This window comes from Triticum dicoccoides, chromosome 4B, assembly GCF_002162155.2.
Source record: "Triticum dicoccoides isolate Atlit2015 ecotype Zavitan chromosome 4B, WEW_v2.0, whole genome shotgun sequence".
NCBI classification, from domain to species: domain Eukaryota; kingdom Viridiplantae; phylum Streptophyta; class Magnoliopsida; order Poales; family Poaceae; genus Triticum; species Triticum dicoccoides.
In genome coordinates, this window is record NC_041387.1 from 618,803,320 (window position 1) to 618,820,743 (window position 17,424).

The window sequence follows — 17,424 nt, forward strand, 5'->3', positions numbered from 1 at the left end:
CCGCCCTCTTCACCACCCGCCACCAGGAGCTCGGCACCGCGCGCCGCGGCCGCCCGCCGCCGCAGGTGCTCAAGCAGGTCTGGCAGAGCGGCGAGCGCTACACGCTCGACCAGTTCGAGGCCAAGTCGCGCGCCTTCGCCAAGGCCCACCTCGCGGGCCTCCGCGACCCGACCCCGCTCGCCGTCGAGTCCCTCTTCTGGAAGGCCTCCGCCGACCGCCCCATCTACATCGAGTACGCCAACGACGTCCCCGGATCCGGCTTCGCGGCCTCCGCGCAGTCGCATCGGCGGCCGCACAAGAAGCGGAGACGGGAGGGCGCTCCGGTTGACGAAGGGGAGAAGGCCACGGGGTGGAAGCTGTCCTGTAGCCCCTGGAACCTTCAGGCGATTGCGCGGGCTCCAGGGTCGCTCACCCGGTTCATGCCCGATGATGTTCCCGGGGTGACCTCTCCCATGGTCTACATCGGAATGCTCTTCAGTTGGTTCGCATGGCACATCGAGGACCATGAGCTCCACAGTCTCAACTTCCTCCACACCGGGGCGCCCAAGACGTGGTACGCGGTTCCTGGGGATCGGGCAGCCGAGCTCGAGGAAGTTATCCGTGTGCATGGCTATGGAGGCAATCCTGATCGCCTTGGTATTCCCCTTTCTTATGTTTGTGCCATCACTATATTCATCATTGTAGTATTATGAATCGACTGAATGTTTGTTCGTGCAGCGTCCCTGGCAGTGCTTGGGGAGAAAACGACATTGATGTCCCCTGAGGTCATTGTAGCCTCTGGTCTGCCCTGCTGTAGGTACAATCCCTGAAATGCTCACTGCTCAATGTTTTCTTGTCAAGTGCCTATGGTACATTCACATTTAATTTGTGTACTGATATGCATTCTGCGTCCGTGCTTCAGATTGGTACAACACCCTGGTGAATTTGTGGTGACCTTCCCAAGGGCCTATCATGTTGGGTTTAGCCATGGTCAGTGCATCCAGCCTTTAGATTTCATTATCGTGTTCCATTATCGTGATATGATAATGTTAGACTATATATTACATCTATAATTTAATTTTATGCTTATAGCACTGACAGTAAACTCAAATAATCTACGATTGCCCGTGCACTAATGTGTGCTGTTGTTGCATTGTTTCGTCAAAATAACTTTTGATATCTTAGGTACATAGCAAAATTACTAGGGAACTCTTTTTTTTTGCCCATAGTACGATCATGTTTGTTTTTCATATCTTTATAGTTGTTTCGCTACATTGGATTTTTACCCAACCTTCTGATAGACATTTAAAGAATTTAACTTTGTAAGTCTACAGTCCTGTTCTAAGGGTTGTTAATGACGACGATAGTCTTATCTTTGCATGCCTGTAATACTATCTATTAAGTTCAGGTCTTCTACTATGACTTAGATCCCCCTGAGGTAGAACATATCTATAAGAATAATTTATTTTGGGCGACCAGCAGATAATGTACAACATAGCTATCCATTTTGTTTGTTCTGTGCAGCAGTTCTAAATGGTCTGACCAATATATTACAGGATTTAATTGTGGAGAAGCTGCCAATTTTGCAACTCCCCAGTGGTTGAAGTTTGCCAAAGAGGCCGCAGTTCGAAGAGCTGTGATGAATTATCTTCCAATGCTTTCTCATCAACAGCTACTGTATTTGCTAGCAGTTTCCTTTATATCCAGGTAAAATTTTATTTATGACCCTACATACAGATCAATGCAGAATACTTTTTTTATCTCCCTACAAAAGCCAAGGGGTAGAGTAAGCGGTTTAACTAGATGTACTCATTAGCTCTGGCATAACAAAGTGATTATGCATGGGGTATACACTTGTTAGGTCTGGACACTGAATTTCTTATGTATAAGTTCAGAAGTATTTGTACATCTATTGGAACTTGTGTGGGGGGTCAGTAGGCGCCTGCATCATCTGGTACGCCAAAATAACAAACTTAATATATCTGCTCAGAGACCAGGGAAACATATCACATTGATAGATAAGAAGTGTTACTATTGAAACATGAAAATGAGTTCTGCAGTAGAAGATCCCCAATACATCTATCGAATATTGCATTAGTACTTCTCTACCCATAGCTTATATTTTTGTTGAAGGCTGAATGTGGTTAACATTGTGGCTTGCCAACCATCATCTAGCTAGCTTGTAGGAGCAAAAATCACTAGTTGCTGTTATGTGGTTTAACATAAATTGTAACTTGGTGCTGTCCCTTATCCAGTTACCTATGGTGTGTGTAAGACCCAGTCTGATTCTTTATTTGCTCTACACACACCAATGCTGCACCTTCACAAGAGAAATTAGCCACGTAACTTAATATCAATAGGAAGTTAGGAACCGAACTAAGCACCTATAGAATCTACAGAAACTTTTTATCGATGGCAATAGGTATCATTAGCATTTCACTGTTTGAAGGTGCGATAACATGGTTGAACGTAACACTCAGTTTTAAATGTAATAGGAAAATTCATTAATACCATTCAATGATCATGCATTTTGCCTGTATCTTGTCAGAATTTAGCATGTATATTAAAGCTGAAGTCTGATAAAATAATAGAACTTCAGAGTTTAGAAGAACATTACAGAAGCCCAAAACGTGTGTTTGGCATATATTCAAAAGAGAAGGACAGGAAAGCATTAAATGATAGTGTCCCTAGGACATCTTAACTCTCCAGGTTCTCTTGGGAAGGTAGCAATGCCATTTTAAGCTAACAATGTTATCACCTTTTATTTTATATATATTGAAATTTGTATCTTCCTGTTTGTAGAAGTGGTTTTAGTTATGTTGGACAGAATCATGATTGCCTCCTGTGTCGGAAATTTATGGCTAATGAAACATGCAACATAAAAGAACTTGACCAACCAAGCACTAGCACTTGGCATTGTTTTAACTTTTAAGATAAAATGACAGACACCAGAATTTCCATGTAATAAATTTTGCTCCATGGGAGTCGAACCCCAGTGGGTGGGTTGGTGCTGGCGCAGCACCCCCCACAGAACGAGCGATACTCGGTTCCTGAAAGAAAATTTATCATAAGAAACACACCTGTCATTGTCGTATAATGACAAGTTGTTCTCTTGATCAGTTGGTCTCCATGCTATAATTATGGATTTAATTATGCTTGATTTCTAGTGCTTTGGTGTCCATATTAAAATCACGAGGCTGCCAGATGATTATTAGGTTTATCATTCAGAATCTTGAATCTAGTTGGTTATTTTGATTTCAGAACCCCCAGAGAATTATTGTATGGAATCCGAACCTCTCGTTTGAGAGATCGAAGAAAAGAAGAAAGGGAACTACTAGTCAAACGGGAGTTCTTACAGGATATGATTAGTGAAAATGAACTTTTGTGTTCTTTTCTCAAGAAGAAATTAATTGACAATGCTGTTCTATGGGAGCCTGACCTGCTGCCATCTTCTACTGCTTTACATTCCTGCTCCTCTGGCCCAAAAGCTCCTTTGAAGGTTGATGATGTTCACAGTATCGAGTCTGTCCCCAAAGAAAACTGTTCATCTGATGATATTGCATCTAGAGCTGGGATACAACCTAAATGCATGTCTATGGACAGCAAATCATCTGATGCCATGTCTACTTCCGAGGCGCAAAAACTTGATACTGACACTGATGATGATGGTGACCTTCCTTTTGATTTGAGCATTGATTCCGGCTCATTGACCTGTGTTGCTTGTGGAATTCTTGGCTTCCCATTTATGGCAATTTTGCAACCCTCCAAGAAAGCATTGGAAGATATGTCCCTTGTTGATATAGAGAGATTTAAGCTGAATTGTGAAAAAGAGAACCATTCAAATGCAATTCCATGTTCTCCTGATGATGGCAATTCAGGTATGTCCTTACTTTCCAGCTTTCGTAGTCTCTTACAGGTGCAGGAAATAAGTGAACATTTTACTGACAGGTGCAGATTTGTTTTGTGTTGTCAATTGTCATCGTTAGTACTTCTCGCTCTTGTCATAGACTCATAGTTTCCGCTTATATGATAAACCTCACTAGGATCAAATTCTTAGCATCCTTGAATCCTTATTTTCTCTTTTCATCGAACATGATGAGTGATCCTGTCTTTTAGCACATTACAATTAATGGGTATGGTCGAGTAGAAATATTCTGTCTAGAATAATTGTAATATCAATGAATTCTTGCTGTGTGCTAATCATTGATTACATCACAGCTACTTCATTTTAATTACATTGTTTGCTGATTTTTTTGGTGATACATGGAATGCATTACTGAACCCCTTTTCCCCACTGTTCTCTTATATTATAATTGTTGAAGTGTACATGTGGATTGCCTAACCCTTTCCATCAGTTCTGACTTTTGGTTGCGTTGGCTAGTGCATGAAGCTTAACATGGTATCAGGGCCTAAGGTCTTGCGTTCAAGTTCTGGTTTTCGCAATTTATCCAAAAATTGCTGCTGCCCCTCTCTGTGTCCACATATAGGCCTCTTGAGCCATACCTCTGAGTCTATTCACGTGTTGACTTCCCTCATCACACGTGAGAGGGGTTGTTGAAGTCTATATGTGGATTGCCTGGCCCTTTCCATCAGTTCTGACTTTTGGTTGCGTTGGCTAGTGCATGAAGCTTACCAATAATTAGTGTCCTTTCTTGTTTATTAAATATATATTTTCTTGTACTTTTCATTCTTTTATATTTCAGGTTTAGCTACAGTGATATGTTTTGTTTTTGCATGTGTGAATATTTGACAAAGGTTTCTCCCTGTTTGCCAGGACATCCAGTTATTGCCAAAAGACCTTCCAGCCCTGTGGCAGAGTCTAACTTCAGTCATCAGAATGCGGAATCAGATAAAGATGGTGTGGGACTTGATGGACCCCTACTACCACATAATAATAGTTCACATTCTTGCAGCAGTGAAAATACCCTTAATCCGTGCATCAACACAGAGACAACCGAGACGAAGATACCGAGCGCTCGTTTTGGTATAGAATTTAGTAAACAAACTGGCAGAGGTGATATCGATGCACAAGCCACAGAAAGTTGCGGCAACACTGTTGACTGGAATATAACCTCTGCATTTGTACGTCCCCGTATCTTCTGCTTGCAACATGCACTTGAGATTGAGGAGTTGCTTGAAGGCAGAGGGGGTGTACATGCTCTCATCATTTGCCATGCAGGTAGAGTATGATGCTAACTTATTTTATTCTCATATTCTCTTTTACTGCAAATGCCTGATGCATGCTGCCTTGATCCTTCACACGGGATATGAAATCAGTAATTCCTCTTTTGAGTTTTGACTTTTGACACACTTATGTGTTGTCATCATGTTTGGTTTGTTAAAGCTTTGTTTTATAAGATGCTAAATTGGTTTAGGTTGTCTTCATCTGTGGGACTTATTTTCTTTGTATTAAAAAGTTATTATGGCTTTTTCCTCTATATAAAAGACCAAACTCTTGAATATACTATGAAAATCAGTGTATTATTTTGTATCATTGAATACAGCTCTGGTCTTTTGTTACCCAAGTGGCAAATCCCCAAAAAAAATATATAATAACATGAAACATACTCCTTCCGTCCCAAAATTCTTGTCTTAGATTTGTCTAAATACGGATGTATCAAGTCACATTTTAGTATTAGGTACATCCGTATCTAGGTAAATCTAAGACAAGAATTTTGGGACGGAGGGAGTATTGATTTGTGTAAATTTATTCCAGTATAGATTATAATTGGAGGATGGTCTTGAAACCCTGTACTAGGATGGAGCACATAAATTACTGCAATTATTTGTACAAAAGCCAATTTATTTTTTGAAGGATGTAATACAATTGAACTCTGGTCTCTGGTGTTTGCTCGATGTGACTGATGTCGTATTCGCTGGTGTTATGCAAGTGAACTGTGCTTGCAGCTAATTGCAGTCATATCTGCTATATGTGGAAATTACAGAGTACACGTGACTTGACCCACTACGTGCTATTTTTGCAAATGGTCTCTGTCGGGTGCTATATAAAACAGTGCAGAATAATGCAATGATGGAGTAGACAATAGATAGAGTGACCATAGGAGTCAAAGTAGCGGTACTTGTTTAATTAGCAAGAAGAGTGGCATCTGAACTGTTTATGGACTAAGTCCAAACTTTAGGTCAAAACGATCACTTCAAAGATTGCACACATATGTCCCGAAGCGATCCAGGGAGCTCTTGTCCCACATTTCCTTATTTGTTGACCCAAGAGCGCTAATTGCAGACACGTGCAAATGACTCTAGCTTTGGGAGCTTATGCCTCCTTCAAAATATCTCAAGTAAACTCTTGTTTTGAATCATGACTAGGAACCAATTCTACACATGTTAATGCCATAATTTGATTAGTGTATTTCTTGAAGTTTAAAAATCCCCCCCTCTTTTTTTGCAGATTACACCAAGCTAAAAGCACTTGCAATATCAATTGCAGAGGAAATCGAGTTTCAATTTGACTGTAAAGATGTTCCACTTGTAAATGCGTCCAAATCTGATCTACATCTAATCAACATTTCAATTGATGACGAGGGGTACAAGGAAGATGAAAGAGATTGGACGACACAGATGGGTCTAAACATGAAATATTTTGCCAAGCTTAGGAAAGAAACACCAGGTTGCCAAGAGCAACCTCCTCTATCCTTTTGGAAGAGACTAGACATCTCAGATAAGCCTTTGCCTATTTCTGTCGTTCCAAACCTCAAATGGCTTTGCAGGAGAGCACGAACCCCATATAGAGTTGTTGGTTATGCTGCCAATCGTAATGCCACAGTAGGTCCTGACGTGGTTAGCCCTGCAGTTACAAAGGCTGAGATGGGCACTTCTGGAAATGCTTACGAGAATGCCAAAGAACAGCGAACTGCTGAACAAGATGCCCTTCTGGAGCCAAGTAGGTTGCAAGAAGCTGACGATGTTGCTGATATGCACACGTGTTCTGAGGACATTGATCAAGACATGCATTGTCTGATTGGTAGCAAAAGACAGCGAACCGCTGAACAAGATGCCCCTCTGCAGCCAAGTAGGTTGCAAGAAGCTGATGATGTAGTCGATATGCACACGTGTTCTGTGGACAATGATCAAGACATGCATCGTCTGATTGGTATACCTGTTGCTGTTGCTGAATATCCGATGGTGCATCAAGTTTGTGAAGGTACAGTAAGTGTTAGCACCTGTGAACTTGACGATCTGGTAAGTGCTAGCACTAGTGATGATTCAGTTTGTTCAGCGTATTCTCAGGATTCACCTGGGGTGTCAGATGACTTCACCACTGAACAGAAATGTGTCCAGTCAGATGAGTTGACTAGTTCCGTAGCTATGTCCGTACAACAGTTCCTTCTCGATGAAAGTATGACTGCAGAAGACAGCAGCAATCAGGAAAAATTGGGTTCTTATAATGTTACTTCAGAGTGCAAAGATAAACAGCTGCAAGTTCAACAGGAGCAGGAGAATATTGAACTTTGTAATAATGCTGGCAGAAACATGGCCACAGTAGTACAGGTTGATTCCAGCCATTTCCCTGACAAGGCCGTCAATCTCAAGAGCGCTATTCCCACTGAGTCACAGCATGAGTATCCGAAGAGAGATGCCATCGTTTTGGAAGGCATGCAAGCTGCTTTGACGACAGTGGTCTCCGGAGAAAATAGAAATTCAGTTCACACAGAATTGGATTCCCTTGGTATTTTACTTGGAGCTTTAGCAGAAGAATCCATTCTAGCAGATGTTCCTGGAAAAGATGAGGTTGATGATGCTTCCTTGACATTGATGACGCTGGCTAGCATTGACCAGTCTGCAGGCGATGTTGCACACAATGAAGTTATAGAGACGTCTAGCTCTTCTATTGGTGCATCTCTTTCATGCAGGGGGCGGACTTTGACCAATTTGGCATCTGATGGATCACTTAGGATTCAGAACGCTGAAATACAAAATAAACAAGAAAATGCTGAAGAAGTTGATGCCTGGAACTGCCAGGGTTGGAAGAGCAGCAGAGGGGTACTTGACAGTTCAGCAAACAGTTTATCTGAGACAGGCAAAAGTTCAGGCACACCAAATACTTATCAACCAGACATATTGTCTAGAAGCATTGGAAGCTCAAAAAGAACGAGCATCATATGCTATGTCAGACGCAAGCGCAAGCAAAAAAGAAAGAGGGAATCACAAAGTGTTGGGAGCTTTGCCCGCGCCCCGTGCGAGAGGCTGAGGCCCAGGACGAAACGTGCAGTAATTGAAGAGCCGGCAGAGCAGATTGAAACCGCAAAACCTTCCGCTGCCGCCACCAAGGGCAAGAGGTCTAAGGTGGTGGAGTTATTTCAGTGCGAGATTGACTTCTGCGACATGACATTCGAGAGCAGAGCGGACCTCCGCGCCCACGAGCGCAACATCTGCACCGACGAGTCGTGCGGCAAGCGCTTCCAGTCGCACAAGTACCTGAAGCGGCACCAGTGCGTCCACCGGGACGAGAGGCCGTTCAAGTGCCCCTGGGAGGGCTGCGGGATGACCTTCAAGTGGCTGTGGGCGCAGACCGAGCACATAAGAGTCCACACGGGAGAGCGCCCGTACGAGTGCTTGGTTGAAGGCTGCGGGCAGACGTTCAGGTACGTCTCAGACTACAGTCGGCACAGGAGGAAGTTCAATCACTACTGATTGGTCGTCGCAGCGCTGTAGGGGGGCAAAGGCTCCTCTGGCTGGTGCTGCTTTGTGTGTTGAGGTACGTTCGTCCTTCGTAGCAGGCTAGCGGCTCACGTATTTAATTAACCGCCCGGCGGCTAGTGTTAATCCCCTTCGTTAACAATGTGCCAAGTGTAGTCTAGGAAGTAGAGATAGATTGGGGGGTAAAAGGCCAGATGGCCCTTCATTCTTTTTCTCGGTCAGTCCAGTCATGTATGTAATCCCTTGATAAAGTTTATCAATTCGATGATGCCGAAATCTCCCTCAGTTGAGTGATGTATCTAAACTAATATATGCTCAAGTTTATTATAATGCAATGATGACGAGATCATCTGGTTCGTTCGTTTGCTACCTTTATTTTTTGTCTCCTGAGGTTGTTGAAATTATTAGCGATAGGATCTTCACATCATGCGAGTGGTTTGGTATTTGGTTTTGTGCATTGTTGGGGACCTTGCAATTGCAGGTCTACCATTTTTTTCTGGGAAACAAACGTTGATTTGTACACTCGTTGAACAGTCGAGGCGTTGGATTCTTTACTGCTTTGCCTTAGGACTAAAACACATAGAATTGGAGAGACATACGTCCTGTTTAACCCTATGGCTTTAGGATTAGAAAACCAGCGAAATAGGTTGGATAGATAAAGTGCACATCTTAGGAATTCATAAGGATCCAGACGCTCTAAAAACAATCTGTAACTTTATTTGAATCGAGAAGGGAATACAAAGTGAAAAAAAAATACGAAAAAAAGAGCTCTTGTTCGACATAATCACTTGACTAATTCAATTAAGTCAAAAATCCACAATATACAGTTCCTCAAGTTTAATCCAGACTTGAACATAATGACGACGATACAGGTTTTAACCAGAACTAAAAATAAGACCCAACCAACTAGTGATCCTCATAGAGTAGTAGTAGTATAGTAGTAGTAACGATAGGCCATCTAGACGACGACGACGACGACGATTTAGTGTGACTCGACGGACGGCGGCGTGTTGTTGGTGGAGCCGTGGTCCTTGGCGCCTCCGCCAAAGAAGGGGATGGGGTCGGCGAACATGGAGCTGACCTTGTTCTTGAGGCACTCCCAGTGCTCGCCCGCCTGCGCCCCCGTGAACTGCTTGTACTGGTCCTTGGCCTTCTCCAGGAGCGACGCGTCCTCCCCCACCGTGCTCTTGAAGCACGACGTCGACTCCTTCTCCGGCACCGCTGCCGCCGCCGCCGCCACCGGAGCCTCCTTGCTCTCCATCAGGTCCCGAAAGCTGAGATCGAAAACTTGCCCACGTCAAGAGAAGACGACGATGTCGCTGGATGCGGTTGTGTTGCTTTGGTGGGCAGGGGGTCGCGGGGTCGTGCCTACTTATATGCAGGGGAGGCCGTGTCTTGTGGAGGAAGCCGGGGCCGTCGCGGACTTGGACTTGGACTTGGAGTAGGGGAAAGGAAAGAACTTGGAAAGAAAGAGAAAGAGAGCGTCCCGTTGTGAACCTCCTCTTGGATAATAGTAATTGGATAAGAACACAAATTAACCACACGAGGAAGTAACACTTTGGAGTTCGGATCAGAAGTAGTAAAAACGAACTCTTTTCTTTTCTGATCGGATGAAGATTATCTTATCCCAAGTGCAAACGGAAAGGGAGCTGCTCGTCCTCTCCGCTTCTTCCTTGTCCCCTGCTCCAAGCCGCGAGCTTTCTCCTCGACAAGAAAACGCCCCTGCTCCTTTATAACTCCAGCTCGCCGCAGCAGCCATATCCACATCTCTTCTCGGTCGATTCCCTAGCATCCTTTTTTTTTGGCCACTTTGATCTCTCTACCAAGCCCGGCCGGCGTTCGAGTGCGATGGACACCAAGGGAGCGGCGGAGGCAATGCTGAAGGCGGCGACGCCCATGGGGGCCGAGGAGGAGGCCATGCTCAAGGCGCTGGCCCACAAGCAGGAGGCTGCTCCGGCGCCGGCCACGGCGGGGTCATGGGCGACGGAGGGCATCACGGGCGCGGCGTCGGCGGCGGTGGAGCGCTACTGGGCCAGCCTCAAGAGCCAGGCCCGCGCTGCCGGCGAGTACACGACGAGCAAGGCCCACGCGGCCGGTGAGTACACGACGCTCAAGGCCCGCGCCGCCGGCGAGTACACTACGAGCAAGGCCCTCGCGGCCGGCGAGTACACTGCGAGCAAGGCCCGCGCCGCCGGCGAGTACACGACGACCAAGGCCCGCGCGGCCGGGGAGTACACGACGCTCAAGGCCCTCGCGGCCGGCGAGTACACTACGAGCAAGGCCCGCGCGGCCGGCGAGTACACGACGCTCAGGACGCGCCAGGGCGTCGCCCTCTTCGGCGAGCCCAACATCGGCCCCATCAAGACCATCGTTGATCGTTGCTAGATAAGATTTCTTTTGATGAGATGCCAGTAGGTTGAGGACTTGAGGCTTTGTTGGTTACTGAATGTTTCTGTCGCTGATAATTATTTTAGGTCTTCAGAGTTGAATAATTATTAGCTGTTGATCCCGGCACAATATTGTCGCAGTTAGTTGATGTTGACTACTGAAGTTCATATATTCCTTCGTTATTTTTCTTTCTTTTACTAGAAGCTTTCCATTTTTTGGATGGCAAAACAAAAATAATTTATCAGACATGCATTGAACCTTCAACTCATTAGCCACATCTTACAACACATGCATGTAACCTGATTCATTTATCTAGTATAGCCTCGTTTTTTTGCGCCCTGGAGCTGGACGACATCAACAGCTTGATATATGAATTCATAATCTTTGCCCTCAATCATTCCGGACAATGCTTGCATCTCTTACCACCGTGCATTGCTCCGGAAAATTCTAAGTCTAGAGGTTCCTACATGAAAGCAGCTTGCTTATGGAACAAGAATCAGTTTTCCTTGTACTCCCTCTGTAAACTAATATAAGAGCGTTTAGATTACTAAAGTAGTGATCTAAACGCTCTTATATTAGTTTACGGAGGGAGTATGCACTTATGCAACATCAGCGCAGCTTGTACTGTTGTAATCTGGACAACAAAATGCATCGTTATTACATTATGGCAGAAACACCGTGAATTCCAGTTATCATTAGGTGCACAAGATCCAAGCCTTGGGGACCTTGTTTCAGTAAAATCTCTACTTTCCTATGTTGACATATGGCCTTTGCGGTCATAATAATATGGAAACAACACATCTTCACTCGCAAAACCGATGTTTGGTCTTTTATAATGGATCATCAAATGGAAGTTAACATCCAACAGGCCAACACGGCGTCAATCCACATACTTCTCACAAGGGGGTCTCTGATTTTTCAGTTTTAGATGTTTTCAGGGGTGCGAGGTTTTCGATCAATGTAATTCTCTGATGAACCCCTTCAGAATTTGGACATAGGAGTGTGTTGCTTATCATTGCAGTCGCACTAGCAATGCACAGCTTGCAGCTCCTATCATGTATTCCTACGCAGAATATGATAGTAATAGGGAGTAATTCCAGTTTCAGATTCAATTCAATACTCCTTCCAAGGAAGGAAAGAACAGGTCCATAATGCATCTCCATGAAGAACATACCAATGCACTAAATCACTATCAGTACTAGCAAGGAAGAATACATCACCAAGTGGAGGCAAAATCTACCACCTTTATTATTACCAGTCACCGGAGCCCCGATCTCTCCTCTCCTACAGGCCTACTGGGCCTTCCCGCCGGCGTCCTCCTCCTCCTGGCTGCCGGTGCCCTTGTACTTGTCGAGGGCGGGACCGGTGAGCCGGCAGATGCGCCACTGCTTGAACACCTCGGCGCCCATCCCCTCGTAGAAGTCGATGGCGTTCTGGTTCCAGTCGAGCACGCACCACTCCACGCGGCCCATTCCGATCTCCGCGGCCCTGCCGGCGACGGCGGACAGCATCATCCGGCCGAGCCCGCGGCGGCGCCAGGGCGCGCGCACGAAGATGTCCTCCACGTACAGCCCGGGCTTGGCGAGGAAGGTGGAGTAGTTGGGGAAGCAGATGACGAACCCGGCCGTGACGCGCCCGCCGCCGCGCGGGGACGGGAAGGCGGCCGCCTCCGGGTCGGCGAGCGGGGACGCCGAGAGGTCGAGGCGGCGGGAGCCGACGGTGTCGGCGGAGGCCGGGGCGGGGGACGGAGAGAGGTCGAGGATGAGGGCGGTGAAGGAGGTGAAGGGGGCCGGCTGGGGCGTGGGGAAGAGCGTGGAGGCCAGGAGCTCGTGGGTGGCGGCGAAGAGGTCGGTGAGGAGCTCGAACTCCGCCATCTGGTGGATGAGGCTGTGGATGTGCGGCACGTCGCGCGCGTCCGCCAGGCGCAGCTCCGCCCACACCTCGCCGGAGAAGGTCGTCGGCGCCGCCATCTTGGTGCGGGGTTCGGAGGGACAGGGGTAGGGGTTAGGTGGGAAGTGGGATACGCTGCACTACAGCTAGGGTTGCTGCTCTGCTCTGTGACGAGGTAACCGGTGGAAAATGGAAATGCAGAGGAATTTCCCTTTATAAATTGAAAATTTACATATGATGCTACTAGTATAAAAAGAATTATGAATCTAAAAGAACATATTATGTTGCTGAACATTACGTGCTAATCTAATCGACAGTGATAAGCCTAAGCAATCTTTGGGCATGCCCTCGTGTTTTTAGCACCGATGCGGCATTTTTTTCATGCGAAAACAAGGTGACATATTATATTGTTAGACTTGTTGTTTCTATCCATGTTCTAAGATTCTCGGCCTGAGAAAGTTCCGGCCACAGAACAGATCCAATGGATAGTTATAAATTTGAAATAATTTTGTATACAAATCATTATTATTTTTTGATATGTTTCCGTCGTCTTGAGCGACTGCTTAACATCTAAGGATGATGGTATTCTTAGCCATAAAAAAATAAAGTACACTAGTATAAAATGCGGATCTAGCTCAATATGACCATATAAAATAATAATTCAAAAAATAATAGTTGACATTAAGATGGCTCAAAATAACTCAACTCACGGTTCTTTGGCATATGAATCCTTTCCGTTGATGCCCCCGTTCGCGAATGAATGTGAGCAATAGACAATATATGTACCTATCATTTTTGAATATATCATACTTTTAGCAGATTCCTGAACAATCTTCGCATTTGATTATTCTCAGTAGAAAAACATTTAGGCCTCGTTTGGTTTGTAGGTACTTTGTAGGAATTCCATAGAATAGAATTTGCAAAGCAACAATTGCTTTGAAACCCTTTGATTTGTAGGAATGAATTCATATTTCTATGTAGGATAGGAATCAATCCTTCACATTTTGGAGAAAAAAAATATTAGCCTAGACTCAATGAAAAACTCCTATCATATGCACCAAATGATATCTCTTTCTATATAAGAATTGAGGTATATATCATCTCACTTACTATGATTTTCCTATTCCTATAAAATTTCTATACTATGAACCAAACGAGGCCTTAATGTTGCCTTCTCTGTTCCCGAATAGAGTTGCTTGCATGCCCACTATTTTATTTTATAAATGCATTGTTCCCTCTGATTTATGTTAATTGACGTTGCTTTAGTACAACTTTGTACTAAAGTTGTACTAAACATGCCAATTAATTGGGATCAGCATTATTGTTTCGTGCTCCCTTAGTTTTTTAGTCGGTATGTAAAATTTGGTCGAAGTCAAACTTTGTCAACTTTGACTAAGTTTATAGAAAAAAATTCAAGATTCACAATATAAAATCAATATTATTAAATTCATACCCTATGTCTTTAGAGCATCTCCAGCCGCGCCCCAACAGGTCCCCTGGGCGACTTTTTTCGCGTCGGCCGCGCCCCCAGGACGCCAAAATCCACCGGTTCGGTCCTTTTTGGTCCCGGCGATCCCAGGCCGAACCCAACGCACTAGGGGCACTTGGGGGCTCCGGCGGAAGGGGAAAGAGCGTCTGGGCCACCACTGTCAGACAAAAACGCATCTTTGCACATCCAGATTCGCACCCCCCAACCCGCGCGCGCGTGCACGCCCTCCCGCCGACTTGCCGATCCCGGTGCCCACCACCGCTAGATAGGTCATTCCCCCGCCGGAAAAGAAAGAGGGTTCCGCCGCGGCATCCTTCTGGTACCCCGAAAATTCTGCCAAAATTAGGAAAAATAAACAATTTGTATAGAAAGACAGTGCAAAAAAATTAGAACCGTTTGACGTTCGAGTAAAAAATGTAAAATCGCGCACTACAATCAAAGTTTCTGTCCTGCACCGCACAAACCAACAAGCATTGTAAACATCCTAAAGGCAAACCTTGGCACATTATTTTTATAATACAATGGAATTGTACAAGGGGATAATTATTTTTGATGAAAAGTTTCTGTAATTAAGACTCACAAAGTTTCCGTGAGCATGAACAAAGTTCAAGGAGCTCCCCCACTTCAACAATGCTTGTCTTTCTCACTTTCACTTCCTTTTTAAAAAGTTTTGGGTTCCTCTCTTTATTTTTTTGTTTTTAAACTATATAAAAGCACTCAACAGAAATAAATGACTCTAAAACTTCCGGGTTGTCTCCCTGGCAGCGCTTTCTTTAAAGCCATTAAGCTAGGCATATAGTGCTCAAGTAATGAATCCACCCGGATCCCAAGGTATATCAAAACCAATTTTAATTAACAATGATTTGTGATTTTATAGTGAGTGAGGGAGTTCTTGTCGGCGCTTTGGAACGGGGGTCCCCAGACTTGCTTGCCTGCGGCCTATGGCGTGGCTCGAGTGGTGGCCCAGTACGGCCCATCTTCATCAACGCAAGACTCAAGACCCTCGTGAGGGGCCAAGCCTCGCGGGGCGGACGACACGAGGCTTCCTCAGGAGCGGCCTCGCCGGGCAGGCTCGCAAGGAGGCGGAGAGATCAAGGCAGGGGTACCTCGCGAGGTGCTCATGACGCAAGCCATGACGATCGAGACCAGGCAGGCGCCAGGCGGGCGCCGGCCCGGCAGTGTCCTTGTTTCCTCTTTGGTGCAAAGGGGGCAAGCACAGGCGTGGAGTACTGAGGCATCAGGCAAAGGTTGCCATTTCAGTGCAACGAGACCAAGACCAACAGGGCGGCAGGATGGAGGTCACCGTGGAGCCCAAGACGGCGTCATCGCCAGTGCCTTTGGTAGCCGAAGACCAACTTTAGTTAGGATAACTTGTACTGGATGTTCCCCTTCAAAATGGCCATTGTTGGCGCCCTTCCCGCCCAATATTTGGGAAGAGGACCAGGGCCTCTATATATAGGGCTAGCCACCACAGTAGAAGGCATCTCATGGAGTTCTCATTAGATCGATAGGCGATCGAACTCACCCAAGCAGTTCATCGCACCAGCTCAAGAACACCTCTCGCGAGGCTGTTCATCCTTTGTACTGTTCATCATCAGCCCCTGAGGCAATCCACCACACCACACACTGGAGTAGGGTATTACACCACAACGGTGGCCCGAACTAGTATAAATCTTGTGTCCCTTGTGTTGTTCATCGTTTAGCTTAATTCTCGCGAGGCACTCGGACGTGGAGTGGTAGGGGGAAGATCTTCGCGCGCACCCCAGAGTTCGAACCTTAAGGGTCTGCCGGAACCCAACATTCGCCATTTGGCGCGCCAGGTAGGGGTGCGTCGGAATCTTTCTTCCGCTGTTCCGTGTTCGATCTCCCGTCGTGTCCATGGCTGATGCTCGCCGGGCTCGGGCCGAGCGTCGAGCTGCTCTTTCCACCCGCGTCGCCCAGACGGCTCCCGTCGGCGGATGTCCCCGTCGTTCCCCGTCGCCTGCCGCCAACGCCGCCACCGGCCCGGCGGGGAACAAGCAGTAGGCCTCGTCGCTTCATCCTTCGGTGCGGCGGGAAGGCCGCACCGCCACCCCGTCGCTGACTCTAGCTGGTTCGTCGTCCCACGCCCGTCACGCCCCCGTGGACGTGCATGCCGGTTGCTCTTGGCGCGTGAGCTTCTGCACTACCGTCCCGTCGACGACCTTTGAGGAGTGGCTCGCTCGCATCACCGAGCTCGTCAGCGCCGCAGGGGGCTCCCCTGCGCCGTCCCTCTCGTTGCCTCACCCTCCGTCCTATGCGGGTGGTGCAGCCCAGGAGGTGCCTCCGCCACCTCCTCCCCAAGAAGGCACCCTGACTCCTAGGCACGCAGCCCCAGGACGAGATCCACCGCGTCCGGCACCCGGGCGACAAGAAAGGAGCTGCCAAGAAATCCCTCGTCCCCAAGAAGGTGCTCGCGTGCTCCCGGCACCGGCACGCCATGACCGCATCCCTGCGCCAGCACGTCAAGACCCCGTGCTGCTCCAGGCAACGACGCGCGGGAATCCTCAGGAGCAAGCCCCGCATCAGCAGAGAGCTCCAGTGGCCACCGCAGGCTGCCGCACCTTCACCACCGAGCTACGCAGTGTCACCTGACCAGGCAAGTTCAAACCTGACCTGCCTCCTCGCTACGACGGCACTGCCGACCCCGCGGAGTTCCTGCAGCTCTACGAGCTGGGCATCGAAGCCGCCAATAGGGATGAAAAGGTCATGGTGAACTGGTTTCCCATGGCACTTAAGGATGGTGCCCGCACCTGGCTCCTAAACCTGCCCCCGACACGATCTCCTCCTGGGGCGAGATGCGCACTTGCTTCGTCGCCAACTTTCAGGGCACTCGCGACCGACCACCGGCCGTGGGTGACCTGCGCCGCATCAAGCAGCAACCCGGAGAGACCTTGCAGAAGTACATCCAGCGCTTCAACAACGCTCGCCTCAAGATTCCCAAGGTGATCGAGGAGGCCATCATCTCGGCGTTCTCTGATGGCGTCCGTGACGTCAAGATG

At 47.0% G+C, this 17,424-nt stretch overlaps 3 protein-coding genes across 3 annotated transcripts; 1 reads left to right on the top strand and 2 right to left on the bottom strand.

The window, feature by feature from the left end:
• Positions 1 to 6: 6 nt before the first annotated feature.
• On the top strand, positions 7 to 9,012 carry LOC119291801 (lysine-specific demethylase SE14-like). The gene is made up of 7 exons (XM_037570608.1): positions 7 to 636; positions 718 to 796; positions 902 to 969; positions 1,536 to 1,686; positions 3,241 to 3,857; positions 4,754 to 5,158; positions 6,389 to 9,012. The coding sequence occupies exons 1-7, from the start codon at positions 420 to 422 to the stop codon at positions 8,629 to 8,631; spliced, it is 3,780 nt and encodes a 1,259-aa protein (XP_037426505.1). The 5' UTR covers positions 7 to 419; the 3' UTR covers positions 8,632 to 9,012.
• A 324-nt stretch (positions 9,013 to 9,336) lies between these two features.
• On the bottom strand, positions 9,337 to 9,965 carry LOC119294047. The gene has a single exon (XM_037572327.1). It carries the CDS (start codon positions 9,896 to 9,898, stop codon positions 9,620 to 9,622), a length of 279 nt encoding a protein of 92 aa, XP_037428224.1. The 5' UTR covers positions 9,899 to 9,965; the 3' UTR covers positions 9,337 to 9,619.
• Positions 9,966 to 12,100: 2,135 nt separating this feature from the next.
• Positions 12,101 to 13,091, bottom strand: LOC119291803 (probable acetyltransferase NATA1-like). Its single transcript, XM_037570609.1, has one exon. It carries the CDS (start codon positions 12,993 to 12,995, stop codon positions 12,318 to 12,320), a length of 678 nt encoding a protein of 225 aa, XP_037426506.1. The 5' UTR covers positions 12,996 to 13,091; the 3' UTR covers positions 12,101 to 12,317.
• Between the last annotated feature and the right edge of the window lie 4,333 nt (positions 13,092 to 17,424).

What these genes read in the sequence shown, in the direction of transcription:
- LOC119291801 (XM_037570608.1), top strand. Translation starts at nt 420, where the DNA reads ATGCCCGATGATGTTCCCGGGGTGACCTCTCCCATGGTCTACATCGGA. An exon ending in TCTGGTCTGCCCTGCTGTAG is followed by an intron (nt 797 to 901) that starts GTACAATCCCTG and finishes TCCGTGCTTCAG; the next exon opens with ATTGGTACAACACCCTGGTG. An exon ending in TCATGTTGGGTTTAGCCATG is followed by an intron (nt 970 to 1,535) that starts GTCAGTGCATCC and finishes AATATATTACAG; the next exon opens with GATTTAATTGTGGAGAAGCT.
- LOC119294047 (XM_037572327.1), bottom strand. Translation starts at nt 9,898, where the DNA reads ATGGAGAGCAAGGAGGCTCCGGTGGCGGCGGCGGCGGCAGCGGTGCCG.
- LOC119291803 (XM_037570609.1), bottom strand. Translation starts at nt 12,995, where the DNA reads ATGGCGGCGCCGACGACCTTCTCCGGCGAGGTGTGGGCGGAGCTGCGC.